The sequence below is a fragment of the Camellia sinensis genome, chromosome 3 (assembly GCF_055761805.1).
Source record: "Camellia sinensis isolate YWXY chromosome 3, ASM5576180v1, whole genome shotgun sequence".
In the NCBI taxonomy this organism is placed as follows: domain Eukaryota; kingdom Viridiplantae; phylum Streptophyta; class Magnoliopsida; order Ericales; family Theaceae; genus Camellia; species Camellia sinensis.
Window position 1 is genome coordinate 126,009,165 of NC_138963.1, and position 24,583 is coordinate 126,033,747.

The 24,583-nt window shown below is 33.9% G+C and overlaps 1 protein-coding gene across 14 annotated transcripts in view; it reads right to left on the bottom strand.

The window, feature by feature from the left end:
- Positions 1-6,241: 6,241 nt before the first annotated feature.
- LOC114302126 (calcium-transporting ATPase 10, plasma membrane-type) overlaps positions 6,242-24,583 on the bottom strand; it is a 70,904-nt gene continuing 52,562 nt past the window's right edge. For all 14 annotated transcript variants that reach the window (XM_082920690.1, XM_028247101.2, XM_082920688.1 and 11 more), the window contains 16 exons: positions 19,835-19,900; positions 19,644-19,742; positions 17,385-17,495; positions 16,925-17,092; positions 15,694-15,753; positions 13,486-13,650; positions 13,246-13,362; positions 12,406-12,504; positions 9,440-9,577; positions 9,245-9,345; positions 8,032-8,077; positions 7,777-7,911; positions 7,308-7,415; positions 7,135-7,226; positions 6,685-6,770; positions 6,242-6,582 (listed from right to left, as the gene is read on the bottom strand). In XM_082920690.1, coding sequence (XP_082776816.1) covers positions 6,548-6,582; positions 6,685-6,770; positions 7,135-7,226; positions 7,308-7,415; positions 7,777-7,911; positions 8,032-8,077; positions 9,245-9,345; positions 9,440-9,577; positions 12,406-12,504; positions 13,246-13,362; positions 13,486-13,650; positions 15,694-15,753; positions 16,925-17,092; positions 17,385-17,495; positions 19,644-19,742; positions 19,835-19,900 — 1,626 coding nt within the window. In that variant the 3' untranslated portion in view covers positions 6,242-6,547. The remainder of the gene's footprint in view (positions 6,583-6,684; positions 6,771-7,134; positions 7,227-7,307; positions 7,416-7,776; positions 7,912-8,031; positions 8,078-9,244; positions 9,346-9,439; positions 9,578-12,405; positions 12,505-13,245; positions 13,363-13,485; positions 13,651-15,693; positions 15,754-16,924; positions 17,093-17,384; positions 17,496-19,643; positions 19,743-19,834; positions 19,901-24,583) is intronic.

Here is a 24,583-nt window from a genome sequence, read left to right on the forward strand (position 1 = left end):
ACTGAGTCGGCGGTGACGTTGCCAAACGGATTTAAGATGCCGAACATAGACCGGTTTGATGGTTCTGAGGATCCTATGGTCCATCTACGGCTATTCTCTGACATTTTACAACCCATGGGTCTCACCAGGCTACAAAAGCTTACGCTCTTTGATCGAACCATGTCTGGTATAGCAGCTATCTGGTATGCTAAGCTTGAAGACTCCGTGAAGAGAAGCTGAGAGGAAATAGCTGAGGCCTTCATAGTGAAGTACTCGTACGACACTCAAATCGAGGTCACTACTCGTGATCTCGAAGCAACTCACCAGGAATCAAAGGAGCGCTTCTCCGATTTTGTCACTCGGTGGAGGGCCAAGGCCTTTATGATGACTGTCCGGCCAGCCGAAAAGGACCAAATCAGAATTTTGGTCCGTAATTTGCAACCAAGACTGCTATAGAAGATGATAGTCCTACCTCTGTCTACTTTTGCTGACCTCCACGAAATAGGGGTGCAGATAGAGGATACAATGAAGCAGGGTCCGATAGACCACGAGAAGGAGCAGCCCAAGAAGGCTTTCACACGCAGTTACAATGCGACTATGAGTGGTAATGTAGCTGCAAGGCCTTCCGATGTGAGTATGGTCACCACCACACCGAAAACTGCCTACCCCTTTGCCAGTACTTCCGATACAACCTCACAAACCTTGAAGCACCAACCCCGAGGCCAAAGGGTCTTCACCCCGTTTTACATGTCTCTATCTAAAGCCTTAGGGGTCTTGATCAAAAAAGGGCACCTTAAACCTCTAGAGCCTCGGCCTTTACCTGATCTTCTTTCCCCGAAACACAACCCGGCCAAGTATTGCGCTTTTCACCAACAGCATGGTCATGATACTGATCTATGCTTTAGACTTCGTCATGAGATTCAGGATCTCATTGACAATAAAGTGATAGCGCCTCCCCAGAAGCCAAATTTCACTACAAATCCTCTCCCACCGCATAAATAGGTCCCTCCACCTCAACATACAAACCTCATCCAAATATTGGCCATCTCTTATGACCCCAGTATATTTATCACCCCTGTCCACCTACGCAAGCCAGCGTTGTTCATCCCAGAAAGCACAAATTTGTGCATGATGAGCGCATCCACATCCCAACCCAAACATATGGTGGTGACTGTGGTAGATACAGGCAAGTTAGCCTTGGTAGAGGATGGAAATGCTGGTTCACTGCCTAAAGGCTCCGTGAACTTATCTGAGGAGGAGTACAACCCATGCCGCTACATTCTGCTGAGCAATTAGGTTAAACCAGAGGTGGAGTTGCCAACAAGGATAGAAGTCAGTGTAGTCCAGGAGAATGGACCAAGGCATGGATTAGATGATCTAGCCGATCTGGAGAAAGATATCAATAATCTGCAGTTCTTCGATGAGCAAGATTCGGGGGATGTGCACATTGACTGGTTTAATCTGGATGAGTCTACGGACAATTCGGGGTGGCAAAGTGATGAGCCTGATGTAGATGAGAAACTTGAACCGAAGCTAGAAAAACAAGAGGTGGGAACTGCTACAAGTACCGAAACGGCCGAGGACAAGGGTAAATTGCCGGAGAGCGCCGATACTAAGAATTTCGCTCAGGAATTGGGCATCATCAGTACTGCTGATACAGAACAAGAAGTCGCAATGAGGTGGTTTGAATAGGAAAGGGATGAGAACAGTCAAAAACCTGGAAAAGTCGAACACCTTGCAAGGGATGATTGCAGTGTAAGAGTGATTGCAACGGAACTGGACAATTGTTTGTTGGTTGCCAAAGGAATATGGTGGGAAGATGATGATTTGCATCTTGCCCACACTGATGAAGATTGGGGTCGAGACCTTCCAGACGACACTTGGTATTCTGAGGAAGTGGATCATATGACTCGAAGTGGGCGGTACTTCAACCCCTCACACTTGGACCAACTCGAAGCATCTGGAAAGGACAAAGAGGCTGAAAAACAGAAGGACAGGCAGTTAGAGGAAGAAGCTGTACTAAAGCAGCTGAAAAAGATCCAAGCTGATATATCCATCTGGGGTTTGCTCATGGCTTTGCGGGTACACAGGCAAGCAGTACTATCAGTAATAGATAAAGCCAAGCTGTCTATTGATACAACTCTAGAGCAATTAGTGGGACTTGTCTTCTCGGGAGGTGCTTCACCAACTTTAACCTTCTCGGATAAGGAATTGCTGCTCGAGGGCTCTGCACATAACAAAGTGCACTACATCTCAGTTGAGTGTAAAGAGAAGTGGGTGCCTGTTGTATTAGTCGACACCGGGTCTGCGATCAATGTTTGTCCATCTCGCACGGCCTATGCTATTGGTTTGAAGCCAGTGGATTTTGTACCTACGGCCTAGGTGATCCGAGCTCACGACAACACAAGCAGAGAAGTGACGGGAATAGTGCAAGTTAGAGTACAAGTTGGCCCAGCACAACAGGATATTGAGTTTCACATCCTGGATGTTCCGGCCACTTTCAACTTACTCCTTGGACGGCCGTGGCTGCACCAAGTGAAGGCTGTTTCTTCCACCTTGCATCAAATGTTGAAGTACCCCCATGAGAAGGGGGTGGCTATTGTGTTCAAAAATTTATCTATACATCCTTCGCTTGAGGTCACTACACCCGTACTGGAGATTGTACATGGCGATGAGGATGTTTTCTTGTCTGGTTTTACCTTGGCTGAGGCCCAGGTGGTGCAAAATATTCTAGCCTCTGTTTGTTTGTAATTTTATATTAACTTTCAACACGTTAACTCCCGCTTCACGTTTGGATAGGACATTCAAAATATAATTCCGCGTGTTAATTCAAATTACAGTTTGAACACCCGTTTGGCAGCTTGTACTTCAGTTCTCCACTTTTAACGTTTCTGCCTTCTTCCTCTTTTGATCTGAAAAGCTTCCATATCCTACTCCATCGTCTCTAAAATTTCACGTGAACCTCATCTTTATTTCTCTTTTGATCTGAAAAGCTTCCATGTCCTTCTCCATCGTCTCTAAAAATTTAACGTGAACCTCATATTTCTTCTCTGTATCATGTGAACCTCATATTTCTTCTCTGAAAAGCTTCCATTGAGTGGGAATTGGTGTGAGATGGGATGACCGGCCGGTTGACTAGCCGGTTGTCCCGGTCCGACTTCCTGGTGTTCGACTATCTGATGCTACTCTGAAGGTTCAGAAGGTTCAGGTTATTTTTTTTTTTTTTTTTACTTTTTATTCTTATCTATTATTTTTTTATAATATTAATAATTTTTTAATAATATTACATCCGTATACTGAACAATCTATTACGACTTTATTACTAAATTAATAACGTGTAATAAATGAGAAAAAAAATTGATAATGTTTTGTAAGGTTTACGTTATGATTTCTATTTTAAAATATTAAACTTAGTGTATTTATGTTAATTTTTATTAATATGTATTTTCCAAAGTTGTTAACTTTAACAAAATTTTAGAAAAAAATAAAAAACGTATTGTAGAAGATGTTTGTACAGGCATAAAAAATGAATAGATAGAAAATTTAATTGACACAAATAATTGACATAGATTTATTTTAAAATGAAAAAATAATTTGAAAAAAAATTATTCAAAAAAAATTACTGAAAAAAAATTAATTGAAAAAAAAATCAATTTTTAATTTCAGTATTTTAAAAATAGTTTGGTTATTACTGTTGATAAAAAATGTGGATATCGATATATGAGTTGTGTGTTTGATTATAAATTATTGATTGAATTAAGTTATGAAAACTATTTCCAAAACACATCACCAAACAAATTTTCTTATTTCACATGTCACATCAAACTTTCAAAACTTAATTTAAAATACATCTTCAAAACACATTTCAACACTCTATTTAAAAACCATAACCAAACAAATTTTCTACACTCAAATCATAATTCAACAACACACAAACTTAAAATACAACTCATACTCTCAAATCACATTTATAAAGCTCTACTAAACGCTACCTTATATTTTGTAGTGCCATAAGTGTAAAATTATTGTCTTGCAAACCACGTAAGTGTAAACTTATTTTGAGACTTTCTCCATCATAGTGAATTGGACAGTGTGAAGCAAAATCTTAAAAAGTAGTATTAACAAACTTTACATAAAAAAATGTTAGAAATTTTAAATAAATTATTAAATATTTTATCAAATATTACGGGAGTGTGAGACTCATGTTGGTCTTATTAAGTGCAAGTTCTACACTTATATAAATATTGAGTAAAATATGATAATTCATTTGAGATTTCTATCATTACTCTTGTTCACGTCAATCATACTCTCAAGTCATTATGTAAACGAAACAAGCAAAATTTCAAGAATGGGTCAAAATTTCCCGAAATGAGATGAAATAAAACTACCCTCATTCTGCATCTGAAATGGTTACATTTCGAATAGTATTTACTGGTACGGGACAAAATTCGTAACATTAGTTCAAACATGTTCGGTACTACACTAAACCGGTCTTGAGCATAATATCTCTTGAGAAATTTTGAAAATTGAAATGGAGCCCCCAAAAGCAAGTTAGGTATGCCAGGCAACTTTAGTTCACAAGAGAGAAAGCCTTCTCTATTTAATAATTTAAATTTTAAAATAATATAACTTTTGATCTAAATATTATTTTTTAATAAAATTGGTATTTTAAAATTCTCTCATCAAGATTTATCAAATAATATCCACGGTTACTATAAAATTCCTTTTTTAGAATAAAAAAAAAATTACTGTCAAAATATCTCTTGAGAAATTTTGAAAATTGAAATGGAGCCCCCAAAAGCAAGTTAGGTATGCGAGGCAACTTTAGTTCACAAAAGAGAGAGCCTTCTGTATTTAATAATTTAAATTTTAAAATAATATAACTTTTGATCTAAATATTATTTTTTAATAAAATTGGTATTTTAAAATTCTCTCATCAAGATTTATCAAATAATATCCATGGTTACTATAAAATTCCTTTTTTAGAATAAAAAAAAAATTACTGTCAAAATATCTCTTGAGAAATTTTGAAAATTGAAATGGAGCCCCCAAAAGTAAGTTAGGTATGCGAGGCAACTTTAGTTCACAAAAGAGAGAGCCTTCTCTATTTAATAATTTAAATTTTAAAATAATATAACTTTTGATCTAAATGTTATTTTTTAATAAAATTGGTATTTTAAAATTCTCTCATCAAGATTTATCAAATAATATCCGCGTTTACTATAAAATTCTTTTTTTAGAATAAAAAAAAAATTACTGTCAAAATTACATAAACCATAAAATTTTACTATTTTAAACAGAGCATCAACAAAATAAAACACTCGACGTATATTATCAAGGCAAATCAAAGTAACATCAATCTAATAAATGACAGTTCAATCACTAATATGATCAACAATCAAATCATGATTGAACAAAATTTCAACTCTAACACGAATACTAATCAAATGAAGTGATCGAACAAAACTTCAACTCTAGCTCGAACAATGATCAAATGAAACTTTGCAAACTCGATCAAGCTCTCATGCTTTGCAAACTTGCAACTACAAACTACATGGACCACAATCGATAAAAGAGAACTTTTCAAATCTCGCATATATACATGAAAGGGCAAGATTGTTAAAAAACAAATAAATAAAACAAATTTGTTTGTCCTCCATGAAGTAGGCATCTCTTGTTCAGGAAGTTTATGAAGTAAAAAACTTTAGACTGTCCTTTTCACTAAAAAGGGACCTAATATCCTTTGTAAATTAAACTGGGCAAGCAGCTTCCTCTTGAGCATAGAAACTTGCAAGAAAAAACATAACTCAGAAACATTACTCCGGATAACAAGTTATGAGCAAAATTTGAGTTTGTTTGACAATTTAGTTAAAAAGGTGGAAAACTTGATTTTGTGAGGCAAAAATCATTCATTCATCATCCCTCCAAACAGAGCTCCAAGTAGCAAGTTATGCTACCTTGGCCAAGACTAATAACTTAGGTTGTTTTTTCGTTAAAAAATAATTTTCAGCATTTTTAGCAAACAAGCTCACATTTTAAAAGCATTTACAAGCTTTTAATTAACTAATTAATCATAACGACGTGTTTAGTAAACATGTTTTTCAAGAATATTTAACAATAGTGCTAAAAAAAAATTATTACTTTAATCCGGCTAAATAGCTTGAAAGCCTGTCTATTAAATGCGCTTTCAAAAATACTTAGCAAACACATTTTTCATTGGATTGAGAACTCAGATCATTCTTCAGCGAATGTAGAATGCAAATTAACATGAAACCGAGATCGGTTCAAGTAAGCTCATTGCAATCATTATTTAGTTTCACAACTGCATTTGATACAGATTTTCAGCAAAAGAACAAGATGAAATTACAAATTTATCCAAAACAAAGGGACGGAAATAAGCAAGAAACAACTAGAAAGCCGGCAGATTCTTTTTATTTTTTTAATATTAATATAAAGTACCACGAGTTTCACTAAGCTTTCGTGGATCTGCATTTTTACATCTTTGTGTATAACCCTTGTATCACCCTGTTAACTGAGAGGGGCAACAGAAACTGGAAGTGTTCTATTTTCATCCATTATCATCTTGCCTCTTGTTGATTGAACCTGAAATCAAAGGAATTTATGTCAAATTAATCAAGCAAGCAAGCAAATCATTGCATCTTGATAACCAAACCAATGAGAAAATTGATTTTTTTTTTTTTTTACCTCGTGAAGCTCTTCGTCGACGCAACATTTTGCTGAACGGCTTCTCGGGAACAGGAATGAACTTCCCAACTACTGCAAGAGGCCAACTGGTTGAAGAAAAGTGGTGGTGAAAAACAAATCATTAATTTTTGTAAAATAATTTCACACCCAACTCCCTCATAATTAAAATTGGTTTAGCAATTAAATGCGATTAAATTGAAACTTAAATGTGAAAAAATAAATTATCTTTCAAATGAATCTCATATCATTTGAGAGAAAAAATAAAAAGAAAAAGAAAAAGCTTGTTCACACTCGCTCCCATGCGGAGGCCAGGATGGCGTGTGTGTACATCGGTGGTGGGGGGAAGGGAGCCATGGAAGAGGTTGACATCTATATTATAACCAATCACAAATGTCTTGGAAGCATCAGTTATTTGTACTTCAACATTTCATCACCATTAAACAGACTTACCTGATAAGGCCAATAACAACAGAAATAAGCCACAGTTTCCAGCTGAGCCTGACAGTAGTGGTAAACTTTCCGAGGAACATGATTATAAGGATCTGATAAAGAACAGGAATTAGACACACAAAGCCATACATGTATGCAGCATAACTTACTGAGAGAGAGAGAGAGAGAGAGACCTGAAACACAAGCGTTAGACCAACTATCCCCATGAAAAGATAGTTTTTGGTCACCCCTTTGAATACATTAAATTGATCTGGCTTCCGAGCATTAAACTCATTGAAAATCTGCAATCTCAATGGTTAGCTCTTTTATGTGCGAGTATTTTTCTTAATTAAAAAAACAAAAACAAAAACAAAAACAAAAACAAAAACAAAAACAGAACAGAAAGACAAATAAAATGGCCATGCAATCACATTAGATATATTTCCATAGTGAAAGGAAGGAAACACTTTTTCCATAGTAATGGGCATATCAGTTCACTATGGACACATATTGTAGCTTAATTGAAGTCCCAATTATGGGATCATTTGACCAGAGAGGAAGATATAAATAAAAATAATAATGCATGTAGTCAAGTGCTCCGCATGCTCATAATCACAGCTTGCAATCCATTTTCATCTCTTTTATTTGGGTCAGTACATCTACCTGACAAAAAACAAATGCATTGAATATCAACGTATTCTTCACTTTAGTAGCGTGGTCAAGGTTGTAATGCTTTAAATTCAGGATACTTCTGCCTTGGAAATTGAGGATAAGAAGAACTGTGACTTGATATAGAGCCTGTAATTTTTCGACCACAAATGACAATTAGCATTTATGGAAAAGGAGAACCAAAGGACAAGAGTTTTTGAAATTCATAACAGATTAGCTGCGGTAAATCTAAAAGAAATCAAAAAACACCTGTATTAGTAAGTTCCTCCACATGATATTTGTTATAAGAGGTTCCCTGAGAAAAGAGCAGAAGACAAAGGAATTGGTGCAGTACAAAAATCAAGCACAAACAATATGATGAGAAGACCAACGATAAAACTAGAGGAAAAAAAAATGCAAAGGACGATATCATTATTTCACAATATTCATCTCTATATGATGGACCACACAACTTTTGGGGAAGTTTTATTGTTGTCAAACAATGGCATTATACAATATCCTTTAGCTTTGGACCGAGGATGGATTCGGTAACATTGCAATTATTATTGATACTCTTTATGAAGACAAGCCAACCTTCTCTTTACATCACTCTTTCGAGGGCAAGAGTAGATGTGCGCCAGCAGATAGAGAAATTCCTAAATCTTTTATGATCTAACTCAGTTATGTTGTGTCATTTGAGGTTAGAGTTGAGGTTCTATGGAAACCTCAAAATTGGGGTAGTGAGTCATGAGTGTAAGGCTTTTAACCATCTACCAATGCCTGCCCCAATAAGTCAACCTTTGGCTAGAAGTTCATCTATTTTTTAATCAAGAATGGAGAGTAAAGGAGGAAACACTTGTAACTTATTATGTTGGAATAGTATGCATGCCGGTGTAGAAGGAAATGTGAGAATTGGCAAAATAGTTAGTGTATGAACAATGTGATCTTCCAAGTGAAATGTGATAATGACTCAAAAAGTTGGAGGAATACATCTACCTTAAGTAAATTATGTGATTTTTAAGTCTAGTACTTGAATTTGAGGCATATAGTAGCTTCTCAAAAATAATTTCATGCCATACGTTCCTATATAATTTTATGAATTTTATATCAAATTTGTTGGTTGGTTGAAATTGGATTAGCTTCCTATTTATGATATGTTAGTATTACAAAAATTGGAAGAATTGGTATTTTAGTAAACTTGAAGTGTGAGGGTATTTTAAAAAAGGTTGGATTAAGGTTATATGACTTTATGAATTGGTGTTATGTGGAGCATCTGGAGGAAGCGCAATAGGAGAACATTGATGCAGTTGAGAGACTCCTATTTTTGTTGGAAGAGTAGAATTTTGGCCATTTTGTATAGGTGGTTCTCGGGTGGTATCAATCTAGAACGAAGTTTTGGATTTTGTAGGGCAATTGATTTAGATTGATGTATTTCCATGGTGCTTCTTGTAAATATGATACATATCAAAAACAGAAGCCAAACCTTCGACCAACAGGAGGCCTATCCATGAGGTGATCAGTTGGTGGTTCAGTGGCCAACGCAAGTGCTCCAAGAGTATCCATAATAAGATTGACCCAAAGAAGCTGTACAAAGAAAACCAAAAGGAAAAAATACATCAACCAACAGACACTTTATCATGGAGAGAGAGAGAGAGAGAGAGAGAGAGTCTTAACAAACCTGTACAGCATTCAATGGGACATCTCCAGCTGAAACTGCCGCCACAACATTAATTACAAGAGCTGCAACATTAACTGTGAGCTGAAACTGGATAAATTTCTGAATATTCGCATAAACAGACCTGCCCCAACGGACTACCTGCATTGCACAGACAGTAAAGTTGTCGATTTTATATTTATTAACTCTAATTTTATTATTACTTCTGGTGCCATCCCACTTATCCATATAGATTAAGATGCTGTGCATGGCATATCAAGAAAAAATTAAGGTCGAGTGATTGGTTTCTTAGGTCCCAATTACACTCCTACGAATATCATACATGACAAAATATTGGGGAACTACAAATTAAAAGATGAATGGTTAGGTCCTAAATTCCTGTGGCAGATCGAAGGACAATTGTCAGGCCTTCATTTAACCAACCTATTATAATATGCTCTTCTAGCAAATTAATTGTCCAAAGATTAGAAAAATAACCCAATAAACTTTATAGAGTTATGTTACAAATGTACTGTAACCTTTTCAGGTGGATTTGGGTTTCAGCAGATCCAGCTTTTGGGATCGACAAGGTGCTGTAAGCCATCGTTCTAGTGAAACTATAAAATAATTATAAAAAAAAAGGATTTAAAACTGCTAGAGCCAATCATGTTCACATCCTTTTTCATTTGAAGCAACAAAATAAATTAATAAAGCTTTGTTTCTGTTCTGCTGTATCAATGGAACTGCTGAGATTTTTTCAGTTCAAAACGGCAGAAATCAGCATATTCTCACATGCTACAATCCAGAAGAAAATATTTTTCAAAAAAAAGTTAGTGTAGTCATCAGTTTAAGAAAAGAAAGGAAGCATAAAAAGGCAGTCAACAAGATTTTTAGAGATTTTCATTTCATTATATATATACATTAAAGGGCAAAATCAAATTAGAAAAGATATTAAAAACTCATGAACTAGATCGTGGAAACGGAAAGGTGAGAAATTACAAATATTTAAAGAAGCAATGTGGAGCATGGAAAGAGATGTTAATAAGATGTGAAATTTAATGGCAAAATGCATTAAAGAATGTCGAAAGAAGTCCTTAAAATGCCAAAGGGAAAAAGACCCCAGATAATTAGTGGTTTAATAGTGTGATACAAGCTGTAGTGAAAAAAGGGGAGGGGGGATTGTTTTAGAAAGTGGCAAAATGAGGAAAATTTTAAGAGTTCGACAAGTTCGCTAAAAAGGAGGTTAAAAGGACAATTAGAGATGCTAAGTTAAAATCCTGCGATGATTTTATGCTAGACTAGACAGTAAAGATAGAGAAAAGTATAAATTGAGAGAAAGGAAAACAAGAGATTTTACTTAAGTGTATAAAAATTGGGGATTTGAGGGTGTAAGTGAAAGATGGAGATATTAAGAAAAGGCAGAAAATTTATTTTGAGAAACTGATAAATGAAAAACATTTAGAAAACTTAGAAAGAGAGGGATATAATAGCATGGATGGAACTAAAAAATAGTCAATTAAAGGAGTTTGAGGTGGAATTTGCAATCAAGAAAATGAAATCAGGTGAGCATTAAGACTAGATCGTATCCCAATTAAGGCTTGGAAAAGCTAAAGTAAGGAGGGGATGTCTTGGTTAACAAAATTCTTTAATAAGATTCTAATAACTGGGAAAATGCCTAATGAGTGAAGAAAAACTATTTTAATACCTATATTTATATGTAAGAAACATCCAAAATTGCAATGTCTATAGAGGAAATAAATTAATGAGTCGTACAATAAAATTGTGAGTGAAAGCGATCGAGCATCACTTAAGGGTTATAACAATAGTGTTAAGAGATTTAGTTTGGATTTATGCCCGTTGGATCAACTATGGATGCAATATTTTTACTAAAAAGATTACTAGAAAAGTACAGAAAGAAAATGAGAGATCTACATATAGTTTTCATATATTTATAAAAAATTTATGATAAGGTATCTAGAGATATAAGATGGTGGGTTTTATAGAAAATGGATATGACCAAAGGGTATATTGATGCAATAAAATACAAGTGTGATGGAGTTGTGACTATGATAACTAATGAATTTCCAATCATTGTTGCATCATGAGTCAGCTTTGAGTCCTTCCCCATTAGCCTTAGTTATGAATGAATTAACTAAATATATTCAGAATGATATTCCATGGTGTATGTTATTTGCAAATGAAATTAAGGAAGAAATTACCACTAAACTAAAAAACATTTAAAATTTGTAAAAATGAAACTGAATTTATAGAATGAAATTTTAGTGATAGGTAGAAATAAAGAAGTGAAAATTGAAAATCAAGAGAAAGCAAACAATCAACATTTTCCTTACTTAGGTTTTTTATTATTAATAAGGATGGTGAGGTTGGAGAAGATGTAATCCATAAAATCAAAGTGGGTTGGCTCAAGTGCAAGAGTGTGTCTGGCATATCATGTGATCGATGAAGGCCAAAAAAATTAAATGAAAATTTTTATAGAACAACAATAAGGCCAATGATGCTTCATGGGACAAAATTATGGATAACTAAGAAACAACAAGTTCATAAAATTATTGTAACTGAGATGAGAATGCGTAGATGGATTTGTGGTAAGATTAGGAAAGATAGTATTAGGAACAACTATTTTCGTGAAATAATAGGAGTAGCACCAGTTGAATATAAGTTAATAAAGAATAGACTAAGATGATTTGATCATGTACAATGAAGACCTATAGCATCAATGGTAAGGAAGAGCAATATAATCAACCACAAATGAAAATTATGGGGAGGGAAAGACCTAAACTAATATGGAACGTCGTATTTAAAAAACATATAAATTTATTTAATGTAACTAAGCATATAGCCCTTGACACAGTAAAATGGCAAAAAATAGTTCATGTAGCCGACCACACTTGAGTGGCACACAAGGCTTAGTTCGGTTTGGTTTGGTTTGGTAATCAAAACTAGAATGCTTGCAATGCACAACAACTAACCTTTACAACAGTGGCAAAATTGTCATCTAAAATTATTATATCCGAGCTCTCTTTAGCAACTTCTGTGCCTTGGATACCCATGGCAAGACCGATGTCAGCCTACATTCCAAAACAATTACCAAATCATGTGAATAGAAAATTATTAAAATTGACAAATTAATACCCAGCATAATAAATTAAGAAACTGGAGTGCAAAAAAACTGAGGCCAAAACCTATGTTACATTGACTCGCGTATGAGTGTTGGATGCACATCTAGATGTCAGACCCACCAAACCTCAAATTTAAAGGTACGCAAACTTGGCATAAAAATGTCATATTTTATATTTTTAATTTGTTATGTGAAATGAAATGGTGCTATATTTTACTCATTTTATAGCAATTATACTACAATATATAAATATAATAGTAGTGTCAAATACAAATATATAAGTGTCGACAGAAAGTCTGGCATATCCCACAACCTTGTCCAAGTGTTGGGTGTTTGATACAAGTATTTGATTTACTTTGAAGAGTCCATTTAATATAGACTAGAATAGATGGGCAATAAAGGTTTATCAACAAGATCAACACACATATCAGAAACCCTGCAAACACCCACCACTTAAGTGTGTTCAAAAAAAAAAACCTTGACATACTATTTTTATGGTGGTCCATTCATTAAATTCAAATGGACCAGATAATCAAATTTGAGTGTCATTAGTTCCAACTTCCAATGTAGGGTAGATCTGAGTGGAATATATCGACAGTGGAACACATGCTACCTAAATACAAGTTCATCTATGGCATAGATCAATCCACAGAGCTCTACCATCAATCAGATCATAAAGATTCTGTCATACCTCATGTAGTGCAGGAGCATCATTAGTGCCATCTCCAGTGACTGCAACAACATGGCCCCTTTTTCTCAATGCTTGCACAAGCAGCAGCTTGTCATTAGGAGAAGACCTTCCCATTACCTATGAGTCAAATGGCTTGTCATTATTCTTTGCCAAATTAGCAAATTTTCACTTCAGTTATAACGCGCAAGCACACAACAACATAATTTACAGATATTGTTGCACAATGTCTTCAAATCATACCGATATCTTGTTAGCAATTTCTTGTCTTTCAACTTCTGACAATGCGCGGAATACCTTCCCTTCTATGAGATTTGGCTCGGTAGCATCTACATTTGACTTTAAAATCCCACATTCTAAAGCTATTGCTTTAGCTGTTTGGATATTGTCACCAGTGACCATACGCACCTATTCAAATAAAATTTTTATTTTCAACCAATTGAGCCAGAAAAAACAATATAAAAACTGCAAGGTATATACAAACATCAACATGATATTCAACACATTCCATATTTGAAAACTATTCTTTCAACTGAATAATACGTATCACATCTAAGAAAGCATCTCAAAACAAATGCTCCACGAGAATCAAAAAAAGGACCAAGTCATGGCTTACTAGTTCAACTATCACATCAATTAGAATCGAACTATGATGTCATAAATATATTAAAAATTATATATAAATAAATAAATATAGGTATTAAAATTTTAAATAAAAAAATTACCTAAAAATGTTAATTTATTTTAAATATTTCTTCTAATGTTTTCCTTATTTATAAAATAAAAAGCATCATAAATATTTTAAAAGGCCATTAGTTTTAATTTTGGAGGCAAACCAAATGTTCAATGTTCCCTTCAAACAATATTGAAGGTGTAGCATTAATTTTGGAGGGATATCAAGATATCAACTCTCCCTCCAATAAATTTTATTCAAACAATTTAATTGAATCCCACATGGGTTCTTGGGTTCTTTTTGAAGAAATTTCTTCTTAAAAATATGAAGAGTCTTTTACAATATTTTCAAACTCTCAACAGGATTCCTCAAAGAGGAGATCATTGAAGACAGCTTCTAGTCAAAATTTTAACATATATATATAGATAGATAGATAGATAAGAAACAAAGGAAGGAAGGAAGGAAGGAAGGAAGGCAGGAAGAAAGAAAGAAAAGAAAATATTAAAACAAATAAGGAGAAGAAAAATGACCCAACCAGTTCAACTGATCCATGTCTGGTTTGAACGAAGTGCTGGCTCAACTGCAGTTTTCATAAAAGATACCGGTTTTCCAACTGGTTCACGAGCCAACTGGTTTAACCGGCTAGTCCAGTCCGGTATTTAAAACATTGGTCTACAAACCATCTACATTAATTTTGGTCGTTCTATCTTTACTAAAAGAGAAATCGATGTAATTATGCCAGACTTGTAGAGCTTCTTGTAATTTTTCTAAAACTTAGGGGTGGTCAGTTTATAGTGTGACCCTGCCTGTTGTATGATAATTTTTATATTTTATTTGGTTAAATAGTGCAGTACATAAAATTATTAAAATCAAGGCATGACATATACTGAAATAAATATCTACCCAACCACAACCAAAAATTTGGCAATTAGTTGGTGCCATAACTGATCTACCAGTGCAATGTACTTTTCATCTGAACAAAGTTCACAACCTTACCACATCATGTCATAAAAATTTTTTTTGTTAAAAGCTCAATGAAAGCCTAAAATAAAAACTTAGGAAATGGTCAATCATAGGGCAGAAAAATATACAACACGATAAATCATAGAAAATCATACACTATTGATACCAAATGCTATATCATCTCAAACAGTTTTCCTGTTCCATTCTTCACTAGGGTAAGATTGGATTGGCAACATTCAAACTTTAAATTAAATTCATAAAATTTAAAATCTGAATAACTTCCAACAGAGATACTTGCCAAAACTCGCAAAATACGAGGTCAAATGAAGAATCAGGACCAAACAGACCAAATAACAGAAGAATATAGAAGACAACTCACACCTTATCCAGCCATGAGATCAGACATTATAGACTAACAAGAACATAAAAGGTCTGTTCAATACCATCTCAGTTTGAATAGAATTTTTCCACTTGGTTGTATCTATATGAAAAAACCTTAAACATTGGTAAGCCATGCGTCAAGGAGGCCGACACAAAAAAATTGTTTCATACACCAACTTAAGACAAAAAGAAAAAGCTGCAGTGGTCGTGTTGCACTAAACAAGACCAGAAACGCAAACCTTTTGGTTCTCCATAAAAAAATTTAAAAAATAAAAAGAAAACGGAAAATATTTGTTACTTAGCTTTAAAACTTTACTGCAATAGAAAAACAACAGATCTCTTGAAAATTATAATATTAATTCATACAAAAAGTACACAATGACAAACTTTACACACGATGAATAAATAACAAGGATGAAAACCATAAAAAATACCTTAACGCCTGCATTTGTGCATAACTGAACTGCATCTTTCACACCTGGTCGACAAGGATCCTACAAAATATATATGCTAATGTGAAAGTAGGAAGCTTGTCTAGTATTACTGAAAATAAAAGAGAAAAGTTCAAATAATACCATAAGAAATGAAAAGTACCACAAAATTCACATGAAACCATAAATAAAAGAACCACTGAGCAAGACCAGTGCTGACTTCATTAAAATAATTAGTCCAGTGCAATTAATTTTAATATATCCATACATTGGATCGGTGACAACAAAAGTTGAAATAAAATAGAACTTCTGAATATTGGTAGATACAGTTAACATAAAGTACGCATCAAGTAAAGAATGAGGTATTCTAAGTACAAAATCTAATACTAAAAATATCATCCACACAACAAATCCAAAAAATTCAATTTATTTTAATGTAATAATGAGAGATAAATTCAGAAAACTAGAATCAGGAATAAAACAATGGGTACATTCTATGTAAATCACATCAAACTTCCAAAACACCAAAAATGGTTCTGCCAAACTGAAAATTAATAAAGAATAATATCTATTTGTATATTATGGTAGTTCTGCATTCCAGGACTCCAAGAAAATAGTAAGTAGTAACCATGGTATATAGAGACGATCCCTACTGTGAACTCCAATTTTCATAGAGTTGTTTCTTATTTGAAGTTATTTTGTTTACCCTAGGGAGCCAACCCATTTGGTTACCCTGCATCATAATATTGCAAATTGTCTTGGTTACCCCACAAATGCACGCAATGATGAGAAAATCATAAATTGAGTGGCACAATAGCAACTCATAGTCATACAAGTATATTCACAAAAGGAATCATCTTGTAAACTAATTACATACACAAAAAAGTGCCCAGAATTTTAAATGTAAGGATCAGACTCATCCGGTGTATGGCCTACACCACACAAGTTTAAACCCACACCATACATTCAAATTCTAGGCACCTTTCTGGGTACATTTTCTAGGTACATAACATTTCTGATTACAAGAAACAAATAAGGATAAATAGTGCTTCACATCCTTCAATTATGTCCTTGCCCCATTATAATGCACTAGTTAGAATTAGAAACTATCACAAATGTGTCTGATTTTTTTTCTATTTTGAACTCAGAAACTGTGATTTGGATAAAGAAGTCGTCGTCTAATAGGTATGAAACAGAGGCAGGAATATACAATTACAGCAAAAAACAATTATACCTTCAAACCAACAATAGCTAGCAATACAAGATCATTCTCAGGTATTTCCCAATTAGCCAGGTCCTCCTCATCAGTTGGAACATCCATTTCACAAGATCTATAAGCAATAGCAACACAACGCAAACTTCCTGCAGCCATTTCTTCAATAGCTCTTTTATATAATGTCATCTGCAGACAAGCCGCAATAACAAAATGAACCTCAGATTTAAAAATTGTTAAGATGACTACATGATCCGCAAATACTTACAATTTTGAATGCAAGCACATTCTGTTTTTATAATTTTTTAAAGTTTTGAAACAAGGTACTCTATGATTCTCATATTTCAACAGATCACCTTCGCCCAAACAGAAACGGGAAAAAAAGGAGAAAAATATCATTTTGACTAAACAAACAGGCCTCAACTGTGTAACTATTAATGCCTCACACTATCAATAGGAAAAAAGGACTACTATCTCAAACCTTATCTTCATCCATTGGTATGATATGATCGTTTGAATCAATGTATCTTGTACACGAATCTAAGACTATTTCAGCAGCACCTTTCCAATGTATGTGAACTTTGGAGTCAGCCTGTAAACATTAACCCCCCAAAAAAAACAAGAAGAAGAACTATTTTAGAATTTATAAGGAACAACATTCTACTACCGCTGGCACAGAAGAATGCAAATGATATGATTATTCTTTAGATAAATCCAGTGTTCCCACATGATGTTTCAATGATATAATTGCATATTTCAGATCAAGCAGCATTGAAAACATGTTAGAACAGAAAATCATGGCATCACTGCACAGATATCTCGTGGCATTTTGAATGTGACTTTCAAACCGAATGACAATGTGTACAACCTTAAAATTATCAAGCTCATCATGCATAACAGTTAAGATGACCATGCATTGATCCTACTTTCACATGCTAGATGCTTGTCAGATAGTTTGTGATTTGATAAAATCTAAATGCATAAACACAATAATAGTTCACCAACATTTTAAACACCAAAGAAATGTATACGTAGAGGTGCAAATGGACACCTAACTTTCTGGTTATAGTACCCAAAACCAGTTAAGTGGTTTTGTTTCTAACATTATCAAATTGAATCAAGTCTTGGGCGGTAAACACAAGGGACAAACAATAATTACTGCTTCCTTTCTTCCAGTCATTAGGTTTAGAAACAAGAAAAGAGAAGAAAATTAATCTACTTATTGGGTAATATCAAGCCTCTAAATATCTTAGAATAATTCAAGATGTCAAAATAATCATGATAATATTGCATCAGTTGCCACAAAAGACAACCCTATGCTCCACCCCATATTCGACTGCAACAAACCAGAATATCTCACCCCACGAGATCTACTGGAATTGATGGAGCTTCTACATTGTTAATCGATGGAGCTCCCCAAACACAGCCTCGCATTACAACCCTTAAAATGACCTAAAACGAGCAATGAACCAGAACTATTGACTGCGAAGAACCAGAATACAATGGCTTCTTTACTGTGATGGTTGGCATGACAGTAAAAACTCCGGACACAGCTGTGATGCAGAAAGAGAGGAGATGCACTGTTAAGTTGTCAACCCAGCAATCCTAACGTATGTCTATGAATGGTTCTTTATGTAATATTAGCAGCTGAAGAGTGGATTGGATTGGAGTACTTATAATAGGAATTGAAGGATTAACCACTCCTTGTGAATGAGATAACACTCTAAACAAGTGTCTCATCTCATCCCTTAATGGATCAAAACCGGCCTTAAATCATGTACAAACTCTTCTAAGTTCTAGAATTTGAACCATGTATCAGGCGTTATGGACCGATATGGTCGTTACAGCCTTTGTCGGCATAAAACACACCCAAACATAAATTGGGTCACATTTTACACCATTTTTCTTTCTCTCACTGCTGCTTCTCCCCACTTGTAAAATATTTAGATCTACTGTCTACTCATTTGGGGCATAAAACTTGAAGGTTCAAGTGTGATCACGGGATCTAAGGTTGTGGTTCTTGGTGTAAAACAAACTTCCCTATGTTTATTAAAATATGTGGCTGAAGGTGAACATGCCACCAGAAAAAGCCGAAGGGAGATAGAGTAATAATCCAATCAACTTGCATTTCCAATAAATCTAAATAGTGAAATTTTTATTCCAGATGAAATTCTCCACTATTTTCCTTCAAAGCAGCATTCAATATAAATTATAAACCATGTTTTTAGGTGCCACAATGTTAGTCAAAAATAATTAGAAACATTCAAATTGTGATAAATAGGGTCAGTTGATGCTTATCAATGACCCCTTTTTTCGCATTTTACAGTGTTTGAAAATAATACTGAGTACAGTTTTCAATTCTCATTACACATTGACCGATACTCCTGATACCATTACACCAGCCAATAATGCAATTTAAAACCATGATAAAAAAAATACGACTACCTGTCCTGATTCACAGCTTATCCCATTGGTTACCCAAGGCTTGCGCTCACAATCTCCTACACCCTCTTCATCTATATTTAGTTTTTAACCAGTCTCCTCAGTGCTTGAAACAAACTTATGAGACTGAACACATGACACCAATATATCTTAGTTCAAATGGGACAAAAGGGAAAAATACTGCATGCAAATTTAAAGCACTATGACCAACATTTTTAAAAAACAAATAAATGAAAAGAGAAAACAATCAACATAAAGAAATAAATACTTTGAATGAAATATATGCAGCCCTTATTACCAGTTTTAATGCAATGCCGCCTCGTTTTTTCTCTGAGTTGAATGGAAAGGCATGGATGATTGAACAAGTTGATCTGATGGCATCAAAATCCATTCCCAGCTGCCGAAGCCATATTAACGATTAAATATATTCTTCCAACAGAAATAAATAAATAAAATTCAAATAACTAACTAGGAAAAATAACAAGGTACATTGACTGCCCACTCGAGAATGGCCTTTTCTGTTGGTGAGCCAGAAACCTCGGTCTTTCCTCCACCCTGTAAATAATAAACACATTGAAGGATATAGAATGAAAGACCTAAAAACCCAAGTTTAGTCAATAAAAATATTCAAAATAAACAATCTTGTAATTATCATATTGGGAAAGGCAAGAACATGTGACAGAAGGAACTATAGCAGCAAGATGATGCTTACAACAGACCTCAACAATGAGACAAGACAAGACAGCTAACAGATAATCGCGCTACCAAGACCGATTAAAACCAAAAAGTTACCAATATATATGTCTGCACAAAGACATAAAAATCTTTGCAACACTGCACCTAACAATTTAGCCTCTGAAAAATGTGAGCCCTTAGAAACTAACCAACATAGTTGTCAAATCGAGATTCGTATCGCGAATCGAAATGGTCTCGTACCGAATCGCGAATCGAATCGAATCGTGAATCGTAAAGATTCGGTCACTTTTTCTAAATTACTTAAAAATATATATCTACACATTTAGATGTTAAATATATCTTATAAATATAAAATAGTTAAGACTTAAATCAACAAAATTGTTATTTTGAAAGATAATCACGTAATTTAATAGGTAAGAAGTTAACAAAGATTCCTATGTAAAATCACAATCTTACCTTTTTTTTTTATTTTTTAGATATTTTTTATCAACCATTCTTAATAAAGATAAAAATCAAATAGACAAACTATTAATTTCTAAAGTAACAATAGTTAACAATGATATTGATATTTGGATAATAAGCATATATACTTTTCTAAGTAAGAGTGAGCAAATAATAAGAAAGGATTATTTAGGATATTTTATGTTAAAGCCTAAAACATTTTAAAAGGTATAACTGACCTCACATATGTAATATTCAATTTAATAAAATAATAATAGATTATTCATAGTATAACTTTAATCTTAAACATCTTTAGAAGATATATTACAATTTTTTGAAGAGGAAAAAAATGAGAAGAAATGTTAAAAATATGTTAGGTCTGACTGAATCTGATTGGATCTTATAAAAAACTCCATGATCACTAAAATAACAACAAATCATATATATATGTTGATTATTTTGGTATTAAATGTTATTAGAAGTTGTATTATGTCATTTTCACTAAAAAGATGAAAAAAATGAGTCGAAAATATGTCGAACACAATAATTTTAAAAATTGCATGAATCGTAAAAAGTGAATCGAATCGTGAATCGATTGTGAATCATGCGATTCACTAGAGATTCACTTCCAAAATAGATTCACTCATAGATTCGTATCGATTTTACAAAAATTGCGTATCGAATCGCGAATCGTAAATTCTGATAACAGAGCTAACCAAACACAAGATAAAAAGACAAGCTTGCATCTGTAACTATTGATATTGAACTGACTAGAAAATTGGGACCTAAAACAGCTTACAAAATAAATTGTAGTGGTATTTTGTTATAATAAGCTTCTAGGGTTACGGTTCTACAATGTAAAAGAATTCTCTAAAGTTTCTAAAGAAAGATGAGTTTTAACTTGATTTTCGAAAGTGTCAGCTTGCTGAATTTTGATAACAGTCTTTTTAAGGGCCTAAACAGTGAGTAAATTATAGTTTAGTGGTTCAGCTGAAGGGCTATAGGTAGAAGAAGTGGTTCGGGTTGATTGAGTGTAACTAGATAGAGTTTGGAATTAAAAGACAAGCTTACCCCAAGAATAGTGTATTTACCCCAAGAATAGTGTATTCAGAAGTTAAATCCTAAGGTAAGACTGCACAAAGCAACACTTAACAGCCACGAAATCATCAATCAAGAATAACATGATCACATAAAAATTTATAGGTTGTTGGCTCTCCTAATTCTATTAGGACTATTACTTAAAAGATTAAGAATTTTTTAGTCTTCGACAACTAAATTATTCTAGACCTAAATAAAATCCATAAAACAACCCAGTAATTATAGTGTGTTAGTCTAGTCTTAAAGGATGCACTATGGATGTATGACAGTTAGTGTAGAGTCTTAAATCTCTATGCTTTGGAAATGTTTCGAATGAATGATTAAATGTGTTGTGTGTGTATGAATCAAACCCATCTCATACTGCTACTAAAAGGGTCATGTCTCCTAAACTTTTAAGAAGCACAAATGTGGAAACACAACAAGGATACAATACAATACATCAACATGACAATTCCAAAATATCAAGACAAGTGCATGGCAGGGTTCACAAATAAATAAAGATTTAATAGCCATAAATGCATTGTTTTGATTTTACTCATTCGCCCCAAATTTTCCTTCAAACTTGTGCAAAGAGACCCATATTGGTGCCACTTGTCTCAGTGACACAAGTGAGTTCCTCACATGTCCAAAGTGTGTTCAATTTTAAATACCAAAAAAAAAAAAAAATTTACACATGTTGGGATAGGTTCGTTGGTTGTCAATGACAAACACACACACACAAGCCTATCGGGTGTGTCGTTGCTTCCTAGCATGTGGCTATTGATTCAACCATTTGAACTAAAAAACCTAAAAGAGAAACATGCAACCAAAGTTTTTCTCCAATAATTTCTTCAGATGTCTTGTGTGACAGCATCTTTTACAAGGTAACAGCTTGCATAAAATAAAATTTCTATCACCAGGCAAGTTAACTGCACATCTGAAAGTATCTATGTTAAACAAATTATACAGCAATATCATAACCATATTTCGCTACAGGCATGATGCATTCAACCTAGTCATAATCACCAATGAAGTAAACTTAAAAGATAAAAATGAAAGCATTTATCTTTCTTAAGTTTTGTCAGATGTAGCTAGCATAAAAAGGTTCTCCTCCAAAGACTTCTCACTTCAATGCAGCAATCTCATGACATATCCCTTTTTTGAGTACTAAAACTTAATAGGGAAAATTTCACTTTACTGGCTTATAGTTTGGCTCATGTGCGGATTACCCCTCTATCATTTGGAAATTGAAAATAACCACATAAACCCCTTATTTGTGAACTGAAGTGCACCATTAGAAATTTCATCCAAGTTAACAAGTGCAAAACACGTGCCAAGACATAAGGAGGTTGTGTGCTCATTTCCAAATGTCAAGAGGGTAAATCGCACATCGAGTAAAACCTTAGTAGCAGGAATCATTGATGTTGCTCACGAATCAGTTGAAGAAGCATGATTCTGCAACTCTGAGGAAGAATAATCGGAGAAAAATCCCGAGTCTGATGCGAGAGAAACGCAAATCTGAGAAGAAAAGGAGCTGATCTGGATCTATCATCCTCACTCTTGACCTCGATCTCTCTGTTGATCGCCTATTTGCCTTCTCTCGATCTTCATCGTGTTTCGATCGATCGATCAATCTTCTCTCCTCTCTCTCTTGATTGATTCGTTTCTCGATCTCGTCTCCTCTCGAGATCAATCGATCTCCTCCTCCTCCTTTTCTCTCTGTCTTCTTCTCTCTCTTTCCTCTTCTTTTGTCTATTCCGCCTATCTTCTTCTCCTCTCTCTCTTCTTTTATTTTATTTTGTTAAGACAATAATTAAAATAAATAATTTTGAACAAAAACATTTTAGAATAAATAGATAAAAAAGTAATAAAAATATTTTAGAATAAATGAAAAAAAAAATCTAATAAAAGTATATAATTAGAATATTTTAACATATGATTTTTTATACTTTTTTTTTTAATTTATAACATATATATTTCCATTATCATTAGAGAAAAAAAATATAATCTTACAATATATTTTTATATATTATTTAAAATATATACAAACACTCCCAACCAATGATTCTTGAAATGCCTATGATTCCATGCTCCTGCTCCCATTCCCGCTCTCGCTTCGCGCAACTAAGAGTAAAACACATGAGGGTTTAAATGAATTTTATCTTACCTCCTAAAAAATGATGAAAATGTCCATGATTTGCACAATGAAGTTACTTATATACAAAGGAATTTCAATCTTTTCACTTTAGTCTTTAACGGACCTAACAGTGCACTTTAGTCCACAAATCACAAGGGGGCTATGTGCTTATTTCCAAATGACAGGGTTACATGCACATAAGCCAAATCATAAGCGGGTAAAGTGAAATTTGCTAAACTTATAATTTCTATGTTTTTTGTAAGACTTTGACACAATTTATTTGCAAATTTGAAGTTAACTGCAACGACACTTTCAAAATTAAAACTGTAAACCAACTCTCCCCAGCAACACTCTTCCAAATATTTTACAAGTACTCAATGTCAAGATTAACACAAACCATAGCCGCACTTTCTCCCATCCTGCTACATCTCCATATAATGTCTGTTTTATTTAATTCTCAGTTTATCACAAAAACATCTGAATGATTTTGAATATATTTGGATTGCTGAAATATTTTAATAGAATATCATCCAATAAAATTTTAAATGGAGGTCAACCTAGAACGGACCATATTTAGAGGCAGCTTAGGCTGCAAGGATGATCCTGTCCAAAGTCTCTGGACAAAGAAAAATAGCAGCAATTTTGCAAACCAAGAATTCTGTTGAAACTAAATGAAAACATATCAAGAGGATTTCAAATGAAGTAGAAGAAACCCATGGAAGCCTGGATTAGCTATAGTTTCAACATGTAGTAAGAGTTGTCAGCACAAATATCAGAATATGATCTAAATTAGTGAGAATAAAAATATCACCATGGAATGGTAAATTTCTGTTTCAATTATTAACATAAAGTATCTAGCTATCAGTAATCAAGATGAAAAGCCTAGT